Genomic DNA, 22459 nt, shown 5'->3' with positions numbered 1-22459 from the left:
AAAAACGATCTGTCACACTACTGCACTTTAAAACAGTTTTATGTAATTCATGTCACACAGTATCATGCGGAACCTACATCTGGTTTCCTTTTATATGCTGTAGATAAGATACTGTCATCCCCTTCTGTGTGAAAGAATGAATGAGCAAATTATTTCTAGTTGCATGCTTGATGGTAGCAGACAAGCCTGTCTGCTAGAGAACAGTAGGACCAACATCGGAACAGGTAACTACGCTTTCTAAAAGCAAAGGTTTCTACTCTTAGTATGGTCCTGTCCGTCCCTTGTCATGTTGGTCACTTCCGTTTGTATCTGAAGCACCCTCGGTAGGGGCCCAGGGCATTCTGTCTTCGTAGGACAATGGATTTCTTAAGTGCAGCCTAACTGAAAATTTAATCACATCTATTTCAGGTTTAGATCTAAAATATCTTATGTTATCGTAAATCACAACACAGTTTAATTCGAGTGTGAAGTTCAGAATATCTTCCAGTAGTTGCTTTGTCACTACTTTGTGAGTAAAGTGGAATCGTGTGTTGATCAGTAACTAAGGTCATCAATCTTAAATGCGAATATGCGTGAGATTATAATGTCACGTCTTGACAATATTTTTCAATATAGCAACTTTTATGTTCAATCCACATGGGGTGTACTTTGTGAGACCAGTACCACGTGTTTATACAATTGTTTGACCCATCAGCTTAATAGTAAGACGATAGTAACCAGTTCGAGGTTTTTCTTTTGTAAATTCCGTTTCGATGTAATTTATTTTAATTATCAAAATTATTGTGCAGGTACACTTTGTCTAAACCAAGTTGACCACGTGAAGCATGTGATGTAATCATCAAAGTAGACCTCAGCTATTCTTTTCGGGAAGACTTCACAGAGAGTTAGTATCAATTTAGTATACCAGTGTGTGGTAATTTCATGGCGGACAGGACTGCGCTACGAACGTAACTTCTTAGAGGTGAAAATTGAATCGGTTGGTTGTGGTTGATTTCCTCTTCCATATGTTTCAACGTTCTTCGTGTGTTACTTTCTGAATGCAGTGCTATATGCAGTCTCCCAATCTTGGCTCCATATTTGATGTATTCCATTAGATTACAAACTCACATTTTGATAATCCCAAATGAGGCACCAGTTTAGTTTTGAATCTAGTTTAATATGCTGAAATTTTAACGGGACATTGATCAATGTCAAAATAAATGTCTAAATATAAACTGATTTATTTCTTTATATATTTCATCACTGGTTGTCTTAAGATTACTATTGAAAGATTATAATTAATGTTAGTCTGTTTGGCAATTTGGTAAACTAGACTGTATACCTGGTGAAACAGTTGCTCAGTAATGCAAGGATAACTTCCCCAGATAGCTCAAAGCTTTTAACCTTTTAACCCGCTTTTGTTATCTTTAATATCAGCACCGCTTTCAGAACAACTTAGTTCAACATTATAGCCCCTTTAAGTTTAACGTAAGGAGTAATATTTTGATCCGAAAGTCGTCTTGTCGGGGGCCGCTAAGTAAATTGAAGAGGTGAGTTAACAGCAGTTATTCTTTCTAGGACAGCATACGTACTTTATTCCTGGAACTAAGCTGCTTTTCTTTGGCATCCTCTCTTCCAGCCCTGTGTCTCCTGCATCCACACTGGTGAATATTTTTACGTAATTATGTACGAACTTAGTTTCCTGCACCAATGTATCTTACGAGGCCAATGTCGAGCAGTGGTTTGATCACAGCTTACTAACTCGCGCCTCTTTGAACCGAGCGCTCGAGTTCTGTCTGCGTAGTGAATTTTTCCGAGTAAATTAGGACGGACTAAACGATTTGACTTTTTTCTAGCTACGTACATTGCCTAGGTAGCTAACTTGATTCTAAAAACTTCATACTTTATCATTTTTACGTCTATTCTGTTTTTATTTTATTTACTTAGCGGTCCCCCGACGGGACGACGCTTGGATCAAAATATTACTACTTACATTAAACAAAGGAGCAATAAATGTTTTTGTTTTTAGAATGTGTTCGAGTTTAAATTTGTAATTTTAGTTTTATTTCATGCTTTTAAACTCTATATTACTAGACACGATACGATAGATACATAATCCAAACATGCATAGAAATACTTTCCGGGACGAAACACGGAATTGCGACGCATCTTTTTTTCACGATTGACGTGGTATTTTAAATGCACACATATTTATTGACTCTTTTAGTACACATTTAGATAAATTAGGTAACATAAGCAGTATGCAGTAACGATAATTCAAAATGAAAAGTTTTGAGCCGGCCGCAGTGACCGAGCGATTCTAGGCGCTTCAGTCTGGAACCGCGCGACCGCTACGGTCGCAGGTTCGAACCCTGGCTCGGCCATGGATGTGTGTAATGTCCTTAGGTTAGTTAGGTTTAAGTAGTTCTAAGTTATAGGGGACTGATGACCTCAGATGTAAAGTCCCATAGTGCTCAGAGCCATTTGAACCATTTTTTGAAAAGTTTTGTACGTGGCTGCTTGGTTCAGTGACAATTTATAAATTAAAATTGAAACAAATGAGTCGTCGGTCACAATTTTTTTTAGTCCTATTACCCAGGTTTCAACACTTCTAAAGTGCCCTCATCAGATTTTATACATTTAAAGTGGTCTAAAACAATTACAAATTTGTGGGAAGAAAAACAATCTTTAATATAAAAAGTAAGTACTGACTAACAATGTGAGACAGCGACAGTACTTACATGTCACGTATAAAATAAACAACTGGCCAGAGAGGGGGGAGGGCGCTTTGATCACAAAATATTTAAAAGGAATGTGCGAAGGCGAGCCTTTAAGGGCTGCTTATACCTGTACAGCCACAGGTTTTTCTTCCCCTCACATTTGTAATTATGTTATACACCACTTTGAATATCTAAATTCTGATGAAGGAACTCTTAGTGTTCAAACCTGGTTAATAATACTAAAAAATTGAGACCGACTACTGATTTGTTTCAATTTTAATTTAAAATTGAAGTCTGAAGAAAGTTGCTTGCCATTGTGATCTCCTGTAATAGTCTACGTTACCTAGCCGAGCAACATTTCATTTAATACTGAATTTTAGACCTCCAAAGGAGCTAAAAAAGGCTGCGAATGCATATGTTTAACTGTTATTGTTGAGTCATTCTCCCTTTTTCTGTTCTGTAGCTGCTGAAACGGGCGACACCAGAAATAAGCATTGTTGGCCAACCGCGAAATATGAACATATGTTCTTCCGGACTTTTATTTATATCTTTTTCAGCTGTACAATCTGTTATCACATAACTTTATGTAGATCTTACGTATTACGTAGGTTATTTCAGATCATGCTGACGTAATACTTTTTATTTCATTTAATTGATGAAACAAACGTGTGAAGAGACTTTCATGGAACATACCTAAGAATAATTCCGACGATACCAGCTTTCAAATAAAAGATTGTATTAATGTCGGACCTTTCCTTTGGGAGCTACGATGCCACAGACTGATAAACTTACAAAAACCCCTGCTTGCGTCAGGGGTTAAAATGAAGCATTAGCACCCGCCTCAGATGGCGCAAGAGCAATTGCAGCCTGGTCAAGAAGGATAAAGCAGCGGTAGCAGATCATGCTCTAGGACCGGGAAACGACCAAATTCGTTTCTGTGACACTGTCGTTTCAGCAAGATCTAGTACTTAATATGCCAGGATGTACAGAAGTCACAAATTCAAAAGCACAGAAACAATTTCAACAGAAACGCATGAGGATTGAAGTTAGACAAGTTACGGGCTCTAGCGCTAAATGAACGGCGCCATATCTCCGCACCGTATGTCGACGCTACTTCGTGATCTTAACCAGCGGTTTGATGGCGTCATGAACCGATAGTTGCGTGGACACATTTAAAAATGAAATATAAACAATTTCGCAAATACGAGCCATGAAAGCTTACAATGTATTATTATACACTGCCTACAGTTGAAATGCCTGTAACTGAAATGGAACGAAGTTCAAGAGAATATCCATTAAAACTTCGTTATCTGGAACAAACTCCATAGCAGTATCTGAAACTTCCTTAACAAAAAAAGTTTTTTGGAATCAGGGTAAGACTATGCTCATCCAAAAAGCAAATACATAAAAATGAAATGAACACCGTTACAACAGCTATGTGCCCTCTTCACTATGGCCCACATAGTATATTTGTACGAGAAGAGTTCAAGTAACGCAACACGTTTTCTTTCTGAAAGCAGGTTATTTTTTATTCATGATTCAAATGCACCTTATTTGAGGGCATCTTTGCCAGAATGGTACTACTCTACGGGTCGACATTGGGGCCATCGCCTTACTGCATCAATAATCTCCATCATCCGCGTACTGCTTCGCGCGGAATTGAGCCTCGCTGGGCCAGACAGACGCGAGTTGGAAGGTACGAGATGCTGGCTCCTCTCCGGTGCGAAGACTTGTGGGAGGCCTTGCATTGTCAGGGAGAAGGAGAAATTCGTTTGCATTTTTGTGAAGAGGAACACGCTAAAGCCTTTACTCCAGTTTCCTGAGTGTAGCATAGTACACTTCAGGCTTCTTTGTTGAACCATGAGGGAAGACATAAGACAGAATAACCCGTTCAGAGTCCCAAAAAACCGTTGTATCTTCACCGACTGACGGTGTGACTCTGAACGTTTTCTTCGGAGAAGAGATGATTTGACGTCGCTCCATGGACTACCGCTTTGTTTCGGATCGAAGTGATGAACTCATGTTTCACTGCCTCTGACGATGTTCGACAAAAAGTAGTCACGATCAGCCTCGTAACGCGGAAGCAATTCCGCATAGATGGTCCTTCGTTGGTCTTTGTGGATTTCTGTTAGGCATTGAGGAACCTACGTGGAACACACCTTTGAGTACCCGAACTTGTGGACGAGTGTGTGAACACTACTTTGACACGCCTCGAGTTCAGCAGCCAGTGTCCGACACATTCAACATCGAAGGAGTCACAGCTCAGTACGGCCGGCCGGCATGAGGGAATCCGGACAGGTTTGTGCGACCTCGTTGCGATGCTAGACGCTTCACGTAACGACTCGCCGTGTTTTTGTTCACTGCCGGATCTCCGTAGACATTCTGCGAGCGCCTATGTGTATCTGCGATGCTCTGGTTCTTCGCCAAAAGATAATGACAGCTCTGTGCTTGGAATGCACCTCTGTCACAGACGTCGTTTTGAAGGCTACAAATGGCACCGTGACTTATTGGAACTCCATGAAACCATAGGGGCCGAAAGGTTGCACGATTTCCCAAAACAAATTCACCAATTTTTTCAACCGAAAGTGCCCAAGGGAGAAATGTACATGTAGGATCAAGGACGTCCATACGATAATTTGTGGTGGGGGGGGGGGGGGGGAGGGGGTGCCACCCTCGGTTGCGGGTCTGGGTGCCCTTGTGCAGGATGGAAGAATGAGGTGCAAGTTAGTGTTCGCCATCAGTCGACGTTGAGGTGAATAGGGACGCAGCACAGGCCGTGGTCGGCCAGCCTCGCACTCACCTGTTACGAAGCCAGAGCCGGCTCAGCAGCTTGTGTGGGAACGCCCGCCTCGCTGGACCCACAGCTCGACGGGCGGTCAGTGCGGGCGGCAGCTGCTGGCCGCAGGCCGTCATCCTCGTCGTCCGAGGAGTCGCTGTCCGAGTCTGACGAAATGCAGATGACGAGCGCGGCGACGCTGGCGGGCGGCGGCCTCTGCTCCCGCTCGTCTTCCTCCTCCGCCTCCAGGCGGTCAGGCTGGCACGCCCAGCTGGAAGAGGCGCTGGAGGTGCGCGCCCTGCGGCGCTCGCAGGCCTCCCTGCGGCGGCGCGCCCAGTTGTCCAGCGCGGTCCGAAGCAGCAGCTGGCGCTCCCGGGCGCAAGAGGCGCTGCGCGCGCGGGCCTGCTCCGCCGTCAGCTGCGCCCTGCGCCTGCAACACTGACGTCACACCACCTGCGGTCAGGCCGGCGCACCGCACTGCTCCTCACATACCGTGTTACTAAACGGATAACGTGGTTCACAGTGCACGGCCCGATTTTTAGGTTCTTCCAGGGCAATGAAATTGATTTTTAATATTTCTTTTAACCATTTAAAATTCTATCCTAAAGTACTCATTAAAGGTGTATCCACACGAGGCCTTTTTTTCGTTCAATTTCGTACATGTGAGTAACCGTCGCAGCAGTGCAACCACGCATGCGCATTTGTGGATGCGCAATTCCTTGGAACTGGATGTTGTGCGTTACGTCATCGCTTTCCGCCTTCAGTGAGAATCTCTGACAAGCAGCGGAGCTCACGTGTATGCGATTATGTAGTGTGAAGATGTTATGCTCTGATGCGATATATGTAGTCTTGACTCCGAAGAAGCACGCTTAAATTTACAGACGAGCACAGTAGGAGGAAAGTCGTATATTTGTCCCTTCTGAAGATTATTTCACTAAAAATTTCAGGCATGATGCCTTGAGCGTCAAGTATTAGATAAAATATCTCCGATCGTATCACTGTGATGAATAAAATACCGAAAGTTTCGAAGAAGAAAAAGACACAGATTAATTAACGGTGTATAAGAAAACTGGACGCATATTCATTCTATGGTGATTCAATAGCGCAACATATGAGAAGCATGACATCTGAACGAAACAAGTGGTGTATATGTATCTCGTCAACCTACTGGGCAGAGAACAAAGACACGAGACAAAACATAAAACTGTGAAACACAATCTCCGTTCTAGTGGATTTTGACTTTTATAAAATTCTCAGTTTTGTCGAGTCCGAGGATGCCAGTCTGTCATGAGTATAGATGTGTAAATTACTTTTCTATAAAATGAAATACAAATGACGCACTGGAAGTAAAGTTATCTTCACATAATTAAGAACCTCCCTTAAGCATTTATGTTTCTGGAGTCATCACTGAAATGCGAAATAAATAGTTAGAAATGATGCATAGGTCGCCGGTTACCAGCTAATGTAAGGTTATTGCCTGCCTAACCGCTGCAGTTTTCCAAGCGGGAAATATGAAGCCTCGCGGTGACCAACACCTACATTTTGCAAACATAACGTCACTTTGTATTCCTCGTACTTCTTATTTAGATACTTCTTTACCTTTCGCGTTTTCTTTTTCTGCGTCAGCGCATCACAATAAACGCAGCACGAACTCGAAAGCAAACAACGAGATGCACGGCAGACTGCCTCCCCTGTGAGGACATGGGGACACCCATGCGTACTTTGGCTATTTTCTCAAATTTTTGTGCATACCTTTTTATTCCTGCGCTTCTGCAATTTTGCACGTCGAAAGAAGCATCGCGTGGTTATACCATAAAATGCATAATCTCATGTTAGACCTTTAACACAATAAGGCAAGCATTAAAACTAGGAACTTTATAACGTGTAACGCGGACCAATGTTGGAAGTGACCGCCGTAAGACATGGCAGAAACACGAGATGTTCAGTCGATACCTCATTTAAGTTACCAATTACTAAAGTGCGACTGGTGACACGTTTTACAGTCCTGTACTGAAACAGGTAATGTGGCATGTATCCGAGAAAACTGGTCAACAATCTGCAGCAGGACTATTAATCATATGCGCTTTGTTCACGGCGATCAAAGCTAACCTCTACGCACCAAACTGAAGATAGAAAAATTATAATTTGGGCGCTAGAGGCACCCTGTAATTTCTAGCTTTCCATCCTCACAATGGCTACACAAACTGCCGCATTACAGACCGATAAACAATCCTGGTAATAGGTTATAGCCGACACACGCAGATCCCTGACGAACGTAGGAATGATAGAACAAACAAGACCAAATAAAGTAAACGCACTGATGAAAATGATGCGGCAAAGTAATAAAAATCAAAACTTTCATTTACACCAATTTATCGAATAAAAAATAAGCAAAGTCATTTTGATAAGATTTATAGACTGTTGCAACTAAACAGCAACTGATTACATTCAAACCCACGACCTTTTATTCATCAGAAATATATCTTTAACGTCGCGCTACAGTACCCACGTTGCACTGTTATGTTTATGACTTTCCAGAATCAGTCTTCAAAAAAGCTTGGCCAAATGTCAGAATGTTGTGTAATGTAGGTCGCTTTCTGTGATAATTGTATATGTGACGCCGAACACGTCTCCAGAGAGAGAGAGAGAGAGAGAGAGAGAGAGAGAGAGAGAGAGAGAGAGAGAGAGAGAGAGAGGAGAGAGAGAGAGAGAGAGAGAGAGAGAGAGAGAGAGAGAGAGAGAGAGAGAGAGATATATGCGAGGAACCATCTTCAGTGCTTGAAGTGTCAACCGACAACCAACTTTACTCTGACTATGGTTACTATCCAGTATTTGAATATAAGGATACATAACTGAAATTATATCACCATTAGAGACACAGGACATATGACGTCACCCACAATGACGTACATGAAATATCTTTTGCTTGAAACCCAGACTACACTCATCCAGTGGTTGACGACAATGAGATCACTTAATACTCTGCTGTCCTGAAGCATCGAGTGCACACCGACCAGCGCAGCGCAACGCCATCAAGAAGGCGCTGACCGTCGTGCCATTGGAAAGAGCGGACAGCGCCACAGTTCCGGAAAGACAAGAGTTCAGCGCTCACTGTTCACGCTGATTTAAACAGCCTGGTCGGTCTCAGTTTGGCCGCAGACAAAGAGCATCAGTACTGAGTTATAGGAGGACGATACTTGGTCCAACGTTCTGATACTAGTAATGGCGTGTAAAAGCAATTTGAAGTAGGAGGCACAACAAGCACATCAAGCCACTTCATAATGAGACGTTATGTTCCTTTTGTTTTTTTAGAAATAAATTGTTCTATTAATTTGAAAGACGGACAGATCATTTTGAATTCCTGCCATTGCCCATCGTAACCTCTACGTGTCGGCGCTGAATCCCAAAGTAGCCAACGCTACAAATTCTCTAAAGCATTCCACAAACCTTTTCTGAACATTTTCTAACTTACGTATCTAATACACAACTCATTTGCAAAGTAATGAGACATTTGAAGCTGTTTTATTCACGGGTGGTAAGTACTTTAAAGAATCTATGCGTTGCTCGTGAAATTGTACAGAAGAATGAAAAATAAAATGTGTTAGGTAACTATCAACCTGGTTTCAGGGAAGATGAAGGCACCACAAGAGGCACTTCTGACGTTACGCTTGAGGGATTTGCCCACCTAGAAAAATCGTTTGATAATGTAATAAAATTGTCCAAGATGTTCCACACAGTCATGAAAACAGTTATGAACTCTACTCGAATAGAGGTATTATTCAATATGAGTAAGAATAAAGAAAGGGCAAGAAGAATGAAAGAACGAAGTGCTCGGATCAGAAAAATTGTATGCAGGCATCTAGTTATTCGCCGCTGTTCAGTCCTCAGAGACACTAATGGAAATAAAACGGGCCCAGAAGTGGGACTAAAATTCGGGGTGAACAGATAAGATTCGCTGACAACATTGCATCGTAAGGTGTACATGGCAATCCAAAAATTTTGCGTCTGACGTCAGAGCTGCTCACAACCAGATATGTTTAACATGTGGCTGGTGGTTACTGCGTTTCTGAAGGTGCTCACCCCTGACGAGCGAAACATGTAAATGAAGGAAGTAATATATGCGACTTGTGGGCTGGTCCACAGTTTTAACTTGCGCTTGTTGTTTCCCCTGCAGACAACGCCTGCGCTCTGTAAAATGATTGATACGGAGTACGATGAACTGTGCTTCGCGTTTATATGCATTTGTGAGTTGCAAGGGCACCACGGCTATTTGTCACCACCAATTTCGTCCAAATTTTTGGTACAGGCATGGTTTTGACAGAAATTAATGTGAGAGAACTGGGAACTCCAGATAGCCAACCGTTTAGGAAAAGCAAAAGTATTTTAAGCCTCGGTCGGACAGGACATGAGCCATTTATGTTAGTGTAGCTCGCAGGCACCGGTTCGCGAAACTCAGACTCGGAACGGTGATGGGAGAGTCGTGGGGTCGAGTCCCTATGTGCGAACTATTTTATTCTGCAAATAAACCGAAACAATGCTCAAAGAGCAAAAGAAAATTTTAGATTGGAAACAATTTTAAAGAACGGATTGTAGCTGCAGCGCCCACGAGGTCTCCGGAACTAACTTTCCAAGAAGGGATTGTAATTAAAGCCTACAGGACTTTTGTTAGTTTCATTTTGACCTTCGAGCAGTCCTCGCATCTGCGAATGGCATCAAGCCAGTTTCTTGTACTAACACTGTTTCATTAATATACAAAGTAAGGTCAGCAACCTGATGTTTTTTCTTAAGGCTCTGCTTAACTCATATCGTTCGACTTGCATGCACATTTGCATTATCTGCAAGTGTAACCTTGCAGTCCAAATTTTTAGTCTCTAAATGTCTTTACTGTTTTTTTCTTTGTGTAATGTACGTTACGCCGTTGCATTTTATACCATGTTATCACCATCCGCCGTCACAAAGCTTTCCTGCTCCCGCACAGCGATTCTGCACTTCCAATACAAGGGCAACAGGTAGGCCTCTAATTTGGGAATTTTATTTTGGCAAGCAGGAGGTTTGGGGTTTAATCAAAACTTAACTACTGATGATATACCTTTCTTTACTATACTATTGCTTTGGTCACTGATGCCTCCTGCTTCCGAACAACTAGCTTTCGGAAAAGTTTAAATACAAGCACTTCCTTTCTTGAGGAATATATTAGAAGTGTCAAATCCAGATTAATATGCCGATCCGGTGAAGATATGGGATAAGGCGAAGAATAACACCAAAGTGCCTACCTAGTAAAATTCCCATCTAAGAAGATACAATGAAGTTCGGCGAAACGAGGGTTTCCTAAGGTAGCTCTTTCCTTAATGGAGTACAGTTTGAGGATTCTTCCAGTGAATCTCCCGTGTAGACTCCGCTTTTCCTAATATCTGTTTTAAGTGACATTTCCACTTAATATAGATTTTGGAAGTGTGAGTAGGTGGGTAACTGAGGTTATGGAATTTGGAATGTAGTATGTCCTGGGGTATGTTTACACTGAGGGTACAAAAGTAGTGGGATACCTCCTAATATTGTGTCGGACCTCCTTTTGCCCGGCATTGTGCAGCAGTTCGACGGGGCATGGACTCAAGTCGTTGGAAGTCGTCTACAGAAATACTGAGTGATGCTGCCTATATAGTTGTCAGTGATTGTGAAAGTGTTGGCGGTGTAGAATTTTGTGCACAAGCTAACCAGTCAATTATGTCTCAAATGTTTGATGGGATTCATGTCGGACAATCTGGGTGGGCAAACCATTCGCTCGAATTATCCACGACTTTCTTCAAACCAATCGCGAACATCTGTGGCCTGGTGACACGGCGTATCGTTTTTTCGGAACGAAGTTCATGAATGGATGCAAATGGTCGGTAAGTAACCGACCGTAACCATTTCTAGTCAATGATCGATTCAGTTTAACCCGAGGACGTAGTCCACAACAATCATGGAATTACCACCAGCTTGCACAGTGCCTTGTTGACAACTTGGGTCCATGGCTTCCTAGGGTCTGTGCCATACTAATCTTAGAATAAACTCTTACCAACTGATAAGGACACACTTCCTTTCGTCTAGTGTCCAATCGACATCGCCATGAGCCCTGGAGAGGCGCTGCAGACCATATCATGCTGTTAACAAAGGCATTCGCGAAGGTCGTCTGCTGCCATAGCCCATGAACGCCAACTTCCGCCTCACCGTCCTACTGGATATGTTCGCTGTACGTCCCAAATGGATTTCTGCGGTTACTTCACGCAGTGGTGTTTGTGTGTAATCATTGACAACTCTGCGCAAACCCTGTTGCTCTCGGACGTTCAGTGGAGGCCATCGGCACTGCGTTGCCGAGGTGAGGTGAGAAGTAATGCCAGGAAGGTGATTTTTCGGGACATTGTTGACACTGTTGGTCCCCCAACACTGAATTCGGTAACATTTACGAAATGGAATGTCATGTGTCTAGCTTCAACTACCATTCCACTTTCAAAGAGTGTTAATCCCCTTCGTGTAGCCGCAATCACTTGGCAAACTTCTCACATGAATTACCTGAGTACAAATGACACGACAATGCACTGCTAGCGTACCACCATGGTTCTATGTGCCCATGGCTATCCCGTGACTTGTCACCTCAGTATAAGTCTCAGCTGCGACTAAGGCTTTCGTGGCGGAAGTTTGTTAGCCAGATGGCATTGCGTTCTTAGCAGCGAAATTAATTTTATTCTCCAGTTAAAGGAGAGAGTTTTAAATCTATGACTTAAATTTTTCCTTTTACTTCCTAATGCAGTTTCTGAAAAGCAAAAAGATTCGCTCTTAATTATTCTTTAATCCTGGAAAAAACTGAAAAAATCATGTGCTTCACTGAATTCCGATTTTTTTTTAGATACACTATGTGATAAAAATTTTCCGGACACCCCCAAAAACATGGTTTGGGGCGCAGATTTCGTACTAGGCCTCACCGGCCGACATCGATACCTCAGCGTAGCACTCCGTGAAGAATGGGCTGCCATTCCCTAAGAAACCTTCCAATACCTGATTGAACGTATACCTGCCGGAGTGGAAGCTGTGATCAAGGCTAAGGGTGGGCCAACACCATACTGAATTCCAGCATTACCGATGGAGGACGACCCGAACTTTTAAGCCATTTTCAGCCAGGTGTCCCGATACTTTTGATCACATAGTGTAGCTGTCTACTGGTCAGTCATTTAGAAGCCTTAGGTTTAGTGATCGTGTTAGAGTTACAACTACTGTGACACTCTTATGTGAGAAGAAGTAAGAAGGGGATATTTGCAACCGCTCCATGTAGAAATATACATGTCTCCATTTATAAAGCCATGGGGGGTTGTCCTTACAGCCGTCCTCTCACGGAACGTGAAAACTCAATTGGACGACGAACTGATTACGTTACAGCTTGGAATTCCAAGTTCCACTAAACCGGAGCGTGAAATAAATCTGGAGCGCTAGATTTATGCTTCGTGGAGACGTACGCGGCAGCTTAGATGCGACATCGTTTCACGTTACAAACAGAACGTAGGAGCCGCCATATTGTATGCCTTCAGACATCGTATTTGGTAGGTTTCGTTTCTCATGGAGCACATGGTTTGAATGTAAGCTGTTTCAAAGCATCTGAAAATTGACGATCTCTCGAAAACGCGTCGTTTTAGCTACAATGTGTTGTAATAAAATGACAGGAAACTATGTATCGTTGTATAAAGGCTTACCCTAGTTGATGTTAGTGTTGCAATTTTTGTACTACGTAAGTATACCTTTTCATTGCTACAGCACAATGATCAAAAGCGCGTCTTTCAGGTACAGTTTCTGTGTTAAATATCACATGCAGTCGTTAGGCAGTGTACTTAAATTATGGAGGCGCAAACGCTATGTTGAAGATGTAGCTCTGTTGAGTGCCGTGGGCTCTGAGTAATGAAAAGAAAGGTAACCGGTTTGCGTCCACTTCCGTCTAATTCTTTTTTCTTCATCTTAGAGCTTCTAAAAGACTCTGGGTATTTCCGTATTAATTTAACAGACGCATTAGCTCAAACGTTTATGTTATTTGTCATAAATAATGTATTTACTGCAATTCTTTTTGCAAAGGCCACCAGTCTGTCTTCAAGTAAACAGTTACATACTGGAAGTTTTTGCTATTATCTTTGTATAAGATATAGATAAATATCACTGGGTTTAACGACTACCTAACGTATCTTATCGGAAAATCTTTTCCAATGATTGTGAGCAGATTCGAAGAAGTCTCTTCCATTCGAATGAAATTACAAAACGAATCTATATTCTGAAATCTGTGTCATGAATTAAGTTATTTCAAAGTGGTGGTGGTGGTCAGTGAAGTATCGAGGACATGGATATTATGCATTTACAAACCGACGTTATATCCTAACTATATTCTATTTAAAACTGAAAATGGGATGAAAACTCAGTTGAGTTAAAGGATAAGTTCTGTGTATCCCAGGTCGCTGCCCAGCATTGTGTACTGTTCCTCTACCAGAAATTCTCTATTGAAGCCATCGATGAGTGTCCTTTCCGCGTACACGCCAACGTTAGCTGCCTCGTCATGTGTGATGACGGCTTTGAGGACGTCGCACACATTCTATTAGAAATACGGGAGCAAGTGCTGGCTTCATTTATAACATACATCTTTGTCGGAATCTAATGTAAATTCTTGTTACTTATTACAATGCCAATTATTACAGTGAAAAAACTTGCCGGCTGATGTATTGTTTTCTATCCACTTCAAAATTTGTCCAAAACGACTGATGTTTTTCCTATCTTGTCCGACAAATATTTCACTAATCCAACTTTCGACATCCATACGCCATATTAGCGGAGAAAACACAAGCAGCAGAAATTATCGACGCTTTTATTGGTGTTCAGCCTTACACCGTGACTCTCAGCGGTGCTGCAGTACGTCTGTTCGAAAAATTCCCGAACATTGCCCACAATTTTTTTTTCTGCGCTTACCTTTTACTTACTGCACATGGTCTCCTTCGAAATAATCTCAACAATTGATGCACCGCTCCCAACACCGTTCCCACTTCCGGAAACAACCTTGGTAGACCTCTAACTGGATCGCGAGAAGCGCCGTCTGCGATTTTTTAAATTATTTGTCTCGTCTATAGTTGCAAATCTTCGTTCTCTCAAGGGAGATTTTCAACTTTTATTTTCAAAGTCCCCTGGGGCCAGGTCTTTGAGTACAGAGGATGAGGCATCACAGTCATTTCGCTTTTGTGCAATAGTCACGCACCAGCTTCGTTGAATGCGCGGTGGCGTTATCGTGATGCAAAAGCCATGAATTGTCTCGTCTTATTTCAGGCCGTTGCCTTCTCAAATTTTCTCGCAGGTGTCGCAGCACGTCCCGATGGTACCACGAATTCATGATGGACTATACCTTCTAAGTCAAAGCAAACCGTCAGCATGGCTTTGACATTTGACTTAAGAACCGTCGGACGAACTTGGCAGCAACTCGATGCATCCCAAGATGCTGCGTCAGGATTTCATGACGTGATCCCACTGAAATGTCACACTCTTCTGCGATCTCTAGGGCAGTCAGGTCTTCGATTGGCACGCACCATTTCGTTGGCGTTCCTGGCGAGCGTCGTCGGCAGACGTCGATAGGCTTCCTGAGCGAGGTTCGTCTAACATTCGTCCGGCCATTGTTAAACCGTGTGAACCGTTCTTAGCACCAAGCACGGCTTAAACACTCATCACCGAAGGCTTCCTGCATCATTTGGTGTTTGCGTGAAAGTGTTCGAGTTTCACGCAATATTTAGTGCTGACGCGTTGCTCCTCTAAGTCTGCCATCTCGAAATTCGCAAACTGTCCGACACAGCGTTCCACTCAATACGGCATGAACAATAACTAACAGACGTACAACAATGGAACTTCCGGCAGTTACACATTAAACACAGTCGTGTGCAGGGGTACCAACCGCAGTTCGCTCACCATTGGCGCGAAATTGCGAATTTTTCGGAATTTTTTGAACAGACCCCGTATAATCGCTGCTGTGCGGATGCCCCTCACTTTTCTACACTGTGCAGGTGTTTTCGATCTTTTTTTTCTCAATTCTAGAATAACCGTACGCTGTAGTGACCAACTCCTTTGGAAATGGAGGACAACGCCGTCCGTATCTAGGGTTTGCAAGGTATTGTGGGTAAAGGAAGTAAGCTGCGCTCCTGGTGGGCCCACCCGTGTTTCTTTCAGCAGAACTTTACCACCAGGCATCTGCAAGAGAGCCGTTGCGGGCAGTGGTCCGAAAATTCGGTAATTAGTGAGGTCGGTGTTGAGGAGCAGTCCGCCTGGAAGGCCGTGACTCATTGCTGGGAGGAATGCGGTGGGTTGAGTGACTGAGCCGCGGGACGCGACGTTGCCAGAAATTGTGCTTTGCTCCGATTACAGCCAGCGGTCTGAACCGTAAAATGGCTCTGAGCACTATGCGATTTAACGTCTGAGGTCATCAGTCGCCTAGAACTTAGAACTAATTAAACCTAACTAACCTAAGGACATCACACACATCCATGCCCGAGGCAGGATTCGAACCTGCGACCGTAGCGGCCGCGCGGTTCCAGACTGTAGCGCCTCTAACCGCTTGGTCACCGCGGCCGGCTCTGAACCGTAAGAACCAACTGCATCAACTGCCTACAGTTTAGTTAGGCAAGTAAAAGAATACGTCATGGCAGCTTTTAAGTCGCTAAATAGTAAGAAATGTCATGAAAATTCCTGGCAGATTAAAACTGTGTGCCCGACCGAGACTCGAACTCGGGACCTTTGCCTTTCGCGGGCAAGTACTCTACTATCTGAGCTACCGAAGCACGAATCACGCCCGGTACTCACAGCTTTACTTCTGCCAGTATCCGTCTCCTACCTTCCAAACTTTACAGAAGCTCTCCTGCGAACCTTGCAGAACTAGCACTCCTGAAAGAAAGGATATTGCGGAGACATGGCTTAGCCACAGCCTGGGGGATGTTTCCAGAATGAGATTTTCTCTCTGCAGCGGAGTGTGCGCTGATATGAAACTTTCTGGCAGTTTTAATCTGCCAGGAAGTTTCATATCAGCGCACACTCCGCTGCAGAGTGAAAATCTCATTCTGGAAGAAATGTCATGATTTAAGTGCTGGGAGATGAGTACAAAACTGACAACTTTGCAGCCACAATAGGAAGCTTAACCGCACCGCACAAGAAACATAACCCTCCATATGTCATGAAAATGTCACTGCAGAGAAATTAGAGCTCATATTTCACGTAGCCTATTATCGAGGAACAAATTTTTGCTGAAGAGAAAAAATGGCCCACACCCTGCGATCCGCCGATGTTTGCGTGCTTCTTCACTCTAGTCGGCGGACGCGCCTACTACTGGTCACTGCACTTTCGTTTTCGATAAAAAGAAAAGTAGATGTCTCAGGTTCAGGACCAGGTGGAAACGTTAGAACACTCACAAATCTGGTACAGACGAGACTCAATCTCTGGGCTTTCAAAGAAAGCTAGGAAACCATTGCCGTTGCTAATCGGGGTGGTGGCGAAGTGGTATACTGTCTTTCAGGTACATCAATTTGCGTGCTTCCGCCTTACTTATTGCAATAAAATGCAGTCTTTTTTACTCTCCGGGAAGTTAACGAAAGCCTCATAGGTGCGCTACGTTTCCCCAGAACTGATAAATTGCAGTCATCTATTCGTCTTTCATTTTTTATTAGAGGTGGATAGCTGTCATTGTACAGATGGAGATAGTGCTCATTATTTGATAAGAATAAAATACAGACAGAGGACAGCAAATTACAGAGACCAAGAAAGCTATCGCGCCAAGGTTTGATGATACCGTCAAATAATGAAAACTATCTTGACTAATAGACTTAATGAAGCCAATGAGTGGGCATGGGCAGGAGAGGATACTGAAAAAATATGGGAAACGGTTGAAGAGACAGCCGAAACTTTACTGGGCAGAAAGAAGCAATCGAGAACCCAGAGCTGGTTTGATGAAGGCTGTAGGAGGAAGATAGAAGAAAGAAATGAGGCAATAAAAAGAATGCTGCAGAGGGGAAGTAGAGGTAGGAGAATACCAGCCAGCAGGTAAGGAATGTAGGACAAAAAAAGAGAATTTCAAAAACGGTAGATTGATGAGTTAGAAGAGAAACAAGGAAATTCTATACGAGGGTTAAAGATATAAGGAAAGGATTCCAACCCAGAGCAGTTTTCTCTGAAGATAAAAAGGGAAATCTGATTGGAGGAAAAGATATTTTAGACAGACGGGTGGAGTATTTTAGTGAACTACTGAATGTGGGGTTGATGCCGGTATGGCATAAGATATGGAGCAGGAAGTAAACAGAGATAAAGAGTATCAGGGATCAGTAGCAGAACCCACATAAGAAGAAAAAGTTAGTGCCAAGAATATTAAACACAATAAAGCTCCAGGACAAGACAATATCACAGCAAAAATGATAAAATATGGTGGAGAATAATTAGTAAGTGTTTTGTGTGGGATTACAGTGGAAACATGGCGGAAAGATAATATGCCGAAACAGTACTGACAAAGCTGATTGCGGGAATTATAGAGGAATTGCATGCTCTCTATAGTATATGAAGTACTAGGAAAAATCATGGCTGGATAGTTAAGAACAGACGTAGAACAGTATCTAGGAGACTACCAGTGTGGTTTCAGACTAATAGGTCCACTACAGATCAGATTTTCACTATCAGAAAGATCCTTGAAAAAATGTTATATTCGTAGATGTCTACTAGCTGTTCATTGATTTCAAGCAAGCTTATGACAGTATCAAAAGGGATCAACTTTGGAAGGCAATGCAAGAGGCGGGAGTCCCTAACAAACGGATAAGATTGGTTAAAAAAATGGTTCAAATGGCTCTGAGCACTATGGGACTTCTGAGGTCATCAGTCCCCTAGAACTTAGAACTACTTAAACCAAACTAACTTAAGGACATCACACACATCGATGTCCGAGGCACGATTCGAACCTGCGACCGTAGCGATCGCACGATTGCACATTGTAGCGCCTAGAACCGCTCGGCCACTCCGGCCGGCGATTGGTTCAAATGACTTGGAGAAGAACAATATGCAAAATGAAGATCGAGGGCACTTTATCGAAGGCAATGGAAGTTAACCAAGGACTGCGGCAGAGTGATGTGTTCTCCACTATTCTGTTTAGCGTCGCCTTGGATAGTGTAATGCGGAAGACACAAAGCAACAACCCTGAGGGAACACTGCTTAACAGAAGTGAATAAGGAACTTTCATATGCGGTTGAGATTGATTTGTTCTCCAGGAGGAAAGAGGACCTGGAAGAAAAGCTTGGAAAGTAGAAAGATATTGTGCGGAGATAGGGCTGACCATTAACCGAAGACCAAATACACGTTAACATCTAGGAAAAGATATAGGAAGGAGAAAGAATCGTGCATTGGAACGGAAAAGAGTGAACGCTGTGAGAGCTTTACATATCTTGGGTCACTGGAAACTGAGAATAATGAAATTGGAGAAGAAATACATGCAAGGATTGCAGCTGGTAACAGGAGCTACTTTGCACTGGTTAAAATGTGTAAAGCAAGACGCCTTAGTGGTAACCTGAAGCTGATCGTGTATCGTACAGTAGTTAGACCTGAGGTGATGTATGGTTCAGAGACCTGGACTACGACACAGAACGATGAGTTGTTGCTGAGGCGGGAAAAGAACCTACGGGCCAGTAAATGATAGGGGTTCTTGGAGAATCAGAAATAAGGAGATCAGAGCGTTGTACAACAAACCAGATACAAATGAAGTGTAATGGACTACGTAGGTTGGGACATGTAGAAAGAACTGCACAGTCAAGAAAGTTCTCAAAGGAAAAACCTGTGAACGTCGTGTAAGAGGGCAGACCAAGGACCAGATGGCTAGACAACGTGGAGGAGGACTTGAGAAGGGGGAAGATGGAGAACCAAGGCAGCCAGCACAGAAGAGTGGGCGGAGGTTGCCCGGGAGGCGAAGGCCCTACAAGGGCTGTACCACCAAGGAGTAAGTTAGTTTAGTTTTTATTTATCTGGCTTCCAGCGTGGATACGCTATTAAGCTAACAACAATTACAGAAACTAATTTCTTTAAGAAAAGTGTCGATGTATTACATAAAAGTAAATAATATTTCTTCACTATTTGTAAGTAAAGTTTTGTAATCGATATAAATTATAAAAATGATTGTTGGTATTTATGTATCTACCCCATCTCCTAAAGCAGTGGATCGACTTCAACCTAACTTGGTAGACTTGTTATCCTGCATGGTTTGCAGGACAGCTTCTGTAAATTTTGGAAGGTAGGAGACGAGGTACTGGCTGAAGTAAAGCTGTGAGGACGGTGCGTGAGTCGTGCTTGGGTAGCTCAGTTAGTAGAGCACTTGCCCGGGAAAGGAAAAGGTCCCGAGTTCGAGTCTCGGTCCGGCACACAGTTTTAATCTGCCAGGAAGTTTCAGACATATTTACTGTCTGGAAAGAATCACTGTGGGGGTAAGAGCGACCCACCTACCAGAGAGATGGGGGAAGAAAAATGAGTGCAGTGTAGCCCACGACACGAGAACACCCGTACTTTAGTCATCCAGTATTTGAGGATGAGAGTACTTAGATACTTGCAAATAAATTTTACAGAATTTCAAACATTTACGATACTTTTTCTCGCAGACGACCCTCACAGCATGATGAAAGAAAGGAACATTTATCGCTTACGACATTTTCGCTGTTCATGCCACATGAAGCATGATGTTTTAATTAATTACTCCTTGCTACTATTCGCAACAAATCTCGCAGACGTGGACAAATATAACACTGGACGTACCTGCAAAATTATATAATTGTGCAGCACCTACTTCAGGAGACATGACACAAACATTGAGCTATTGGTAAACCAAACTGCATGGCGATATTCGCTAGCTATGCTGGTGAAATACGTCAGATATTGTGAAATGTTTGAGAAGTCGGTATGCGGGCAAAGCCATGGGTAAAAAGCCAATGCTAAGCCCCTGCAACTATGTACATCAGATTTGGTACACATATTAGTTACGATCTGGAAAGAAATGTTGTGGGGTAACAATCACCGGCCTCCTATTTTGCTGAGTGATAGCACTGAGAAAAAAAGGAAGTGTGAGGCAATGGACAGACAGCGAAGGGGATAGGCATAAACAGGAGGAGGAGATATAGAGAAGGGGCAGAGAGAGAGAGAGAGAGAGAGAGAGAGAGAGAGAGAGAGAGAGAGAGAAAGGGGGGACGGAGACATGGAGGAGGAGATGAACAGAGAGGAATGAGGAAATGGACACAGAAATGAAGACGACGAGACCGACAGAGAGGAAAAAGGAGACACTAATACACGACTGAAACGCCAACCCGGAAAACGCCGAGTACTCAGCTAGAATCTAGAAAAAGTAATTATTTCTTTACAGATAATGTTTGCAAACAGGTTTGTATAGTATAGTAGTCTGAAATGCAAACAATGACGTTAAACGAGTGCATACCTTAAAGCACATATCACAAGCTCGTTTCGTCCGTTTCACAACGAAAGCTTTCAATACATAGTTTTTTAAACAAAATAAATTTCATTGTGAACTAGGAAGGTAAGTGATCAATTCCCTTGTTTGTAGACTTGAGGCGTTTTGAAAAACCTGTGTAGTTGCAAGTGGATTCATAGTGTGGGCATTCAAACATTCCACTGCAGTGCGCAATACCGTTTTTTTCCGCCGAGAGAATTTCACAATGAATACGTAAAAACGGTTAGACATCACGAAAACCTGAGAACTTGACGGTGAAGCTGATGCCATAAATATCCATAGTACTGCAAATAATCAGTGCCCAGACGCACAATTTCACGCGATGGTATCGAGCACATAGCACACAAAGGTTAACCATCAAGGTACACTATGTGATCAAAAGTATTCGGACAACCCCACAAACAAACTTTTTCATGTCAGGTGTATTGTGCTGCCACCTACTGCCAGGTACTCCACATCAGCAAACTCAGTAGACATTAGGCATCGAGAGAGAGAGAGAGAGAGAGAGAGAGAGAGAGAGAGAGAGAGAGAGAGAGAGAGAGCGCAGAATGGGGCGCTCTGCGGAACTCGCGGACTTGGGTGTCACTAGTATGTTACGTCTGTACGTGAGATTTCCACGCTCTCAAACATTCCTAGGTCCACTGCTTCTGATGTGAAAGTGGAAACTTTAAGGGACACGTGCAGCACAAAAACGTACAGTCCAACCTCGTCTGTTGACTGACAGATGTATAATAGGCAGACATCTATCCAGACCATCACACAGGAATTCCAAACTGCACCACGATCCACTGCAAGTACTATGACAATTAGGTGGGAAGTGAGGAAACGGATTTCGTGGTCGAGAGGCTGCTTATAAACCACACATCATGCCATTAAATGCCAAACGACGCCACGGTTGGTGAAAGAAGCGCAAACATTGGACGATTGAACAGCGGAAACAAGTTGTGTGGAGTGACGAATCACGGTACACAATGTGGCGATCCGATGGCAGGGTGTGGGTGCGGCGAATGGCCGGTGAACATCTGCCAGTCTGTAGTGCCACAGTAAAATTCGGAGGCGGTGGTATTACGGTGTGGTAGTGTTTTTCATGGAGGGGGCTGTCACCCCTTGTTGTTTTGCGTGGAACTATCATAGCACATGCCTACACTAATGTTTTAAGCACTTTCTAGCTTCCCACTGTGTAAGAGCAATTCGGTGATGGCGATTGCGTCTTTCAACACGTTCGAGCACCTGTTCATAATGAACGGCCTATGGCGGAGTGGTTACACGACTGGTCTGCACAACGTCCTAACCTGAATCCTAGGAAACACCTTTGGGATGTTTCTGAACCCCGACTTCGTCCCAGGCCTCACCGGCCGCCATCGATACCTCTCCTCACTGCGGCACTCCATGAAGAATGGGCTGCCATTCCCCAAGAAACCTTCCAGCACCTGATTGAACGAATGCCTGCGAGAGTGGAATCTGTAATCA

At 43.3% G+C, this 22459-nt stretch overlaps 1 protein-coding gene across 1 annotated transcript in view; it reads right to left on the bottom strand.

Moving 5' to 3' along the window:
* Window positions 1-22459, bottom strand: part of LOC126284953 (uncharacterized) — a 37921-nt gene that overhangs the window by 5721 nt on the left and 9741 nt on the right. Inside the window, exon 2 of the mRNA XM_049984229.1 lies at window positions 5500-5913. Coding sequence (XP_049840186.1) covers window positions 5503-5913 — 411 coding nt within the window. The 3' untranslated portion in view covers window positions 5500-5502. The remainder of the gene's footprint in view (window positions 1-5499; window positions 5914-22459) is intronic.

This window comes from Schistocerca gregaria, chromosome 1 (assembly GCF_023897955.1).
Source record: "Schistocerca gregaria isolate iqSchGreg1 chromosome 1, iqSchGreg1.2, whole genome shotgun sequence".
In the NCBI taxonomy this organism is placed as follows: Eukaryota; Metazoa; Arthropoda; class Insecta; order Orthoptera; family Acrididae; genus Schistocerca; species Schistocerca gregaria.
The sequence above is the reverse complement of the archived record's forward strand: the minus strand, read 5'-3'. Positions and strand labels throughout refer to the sequence as shown.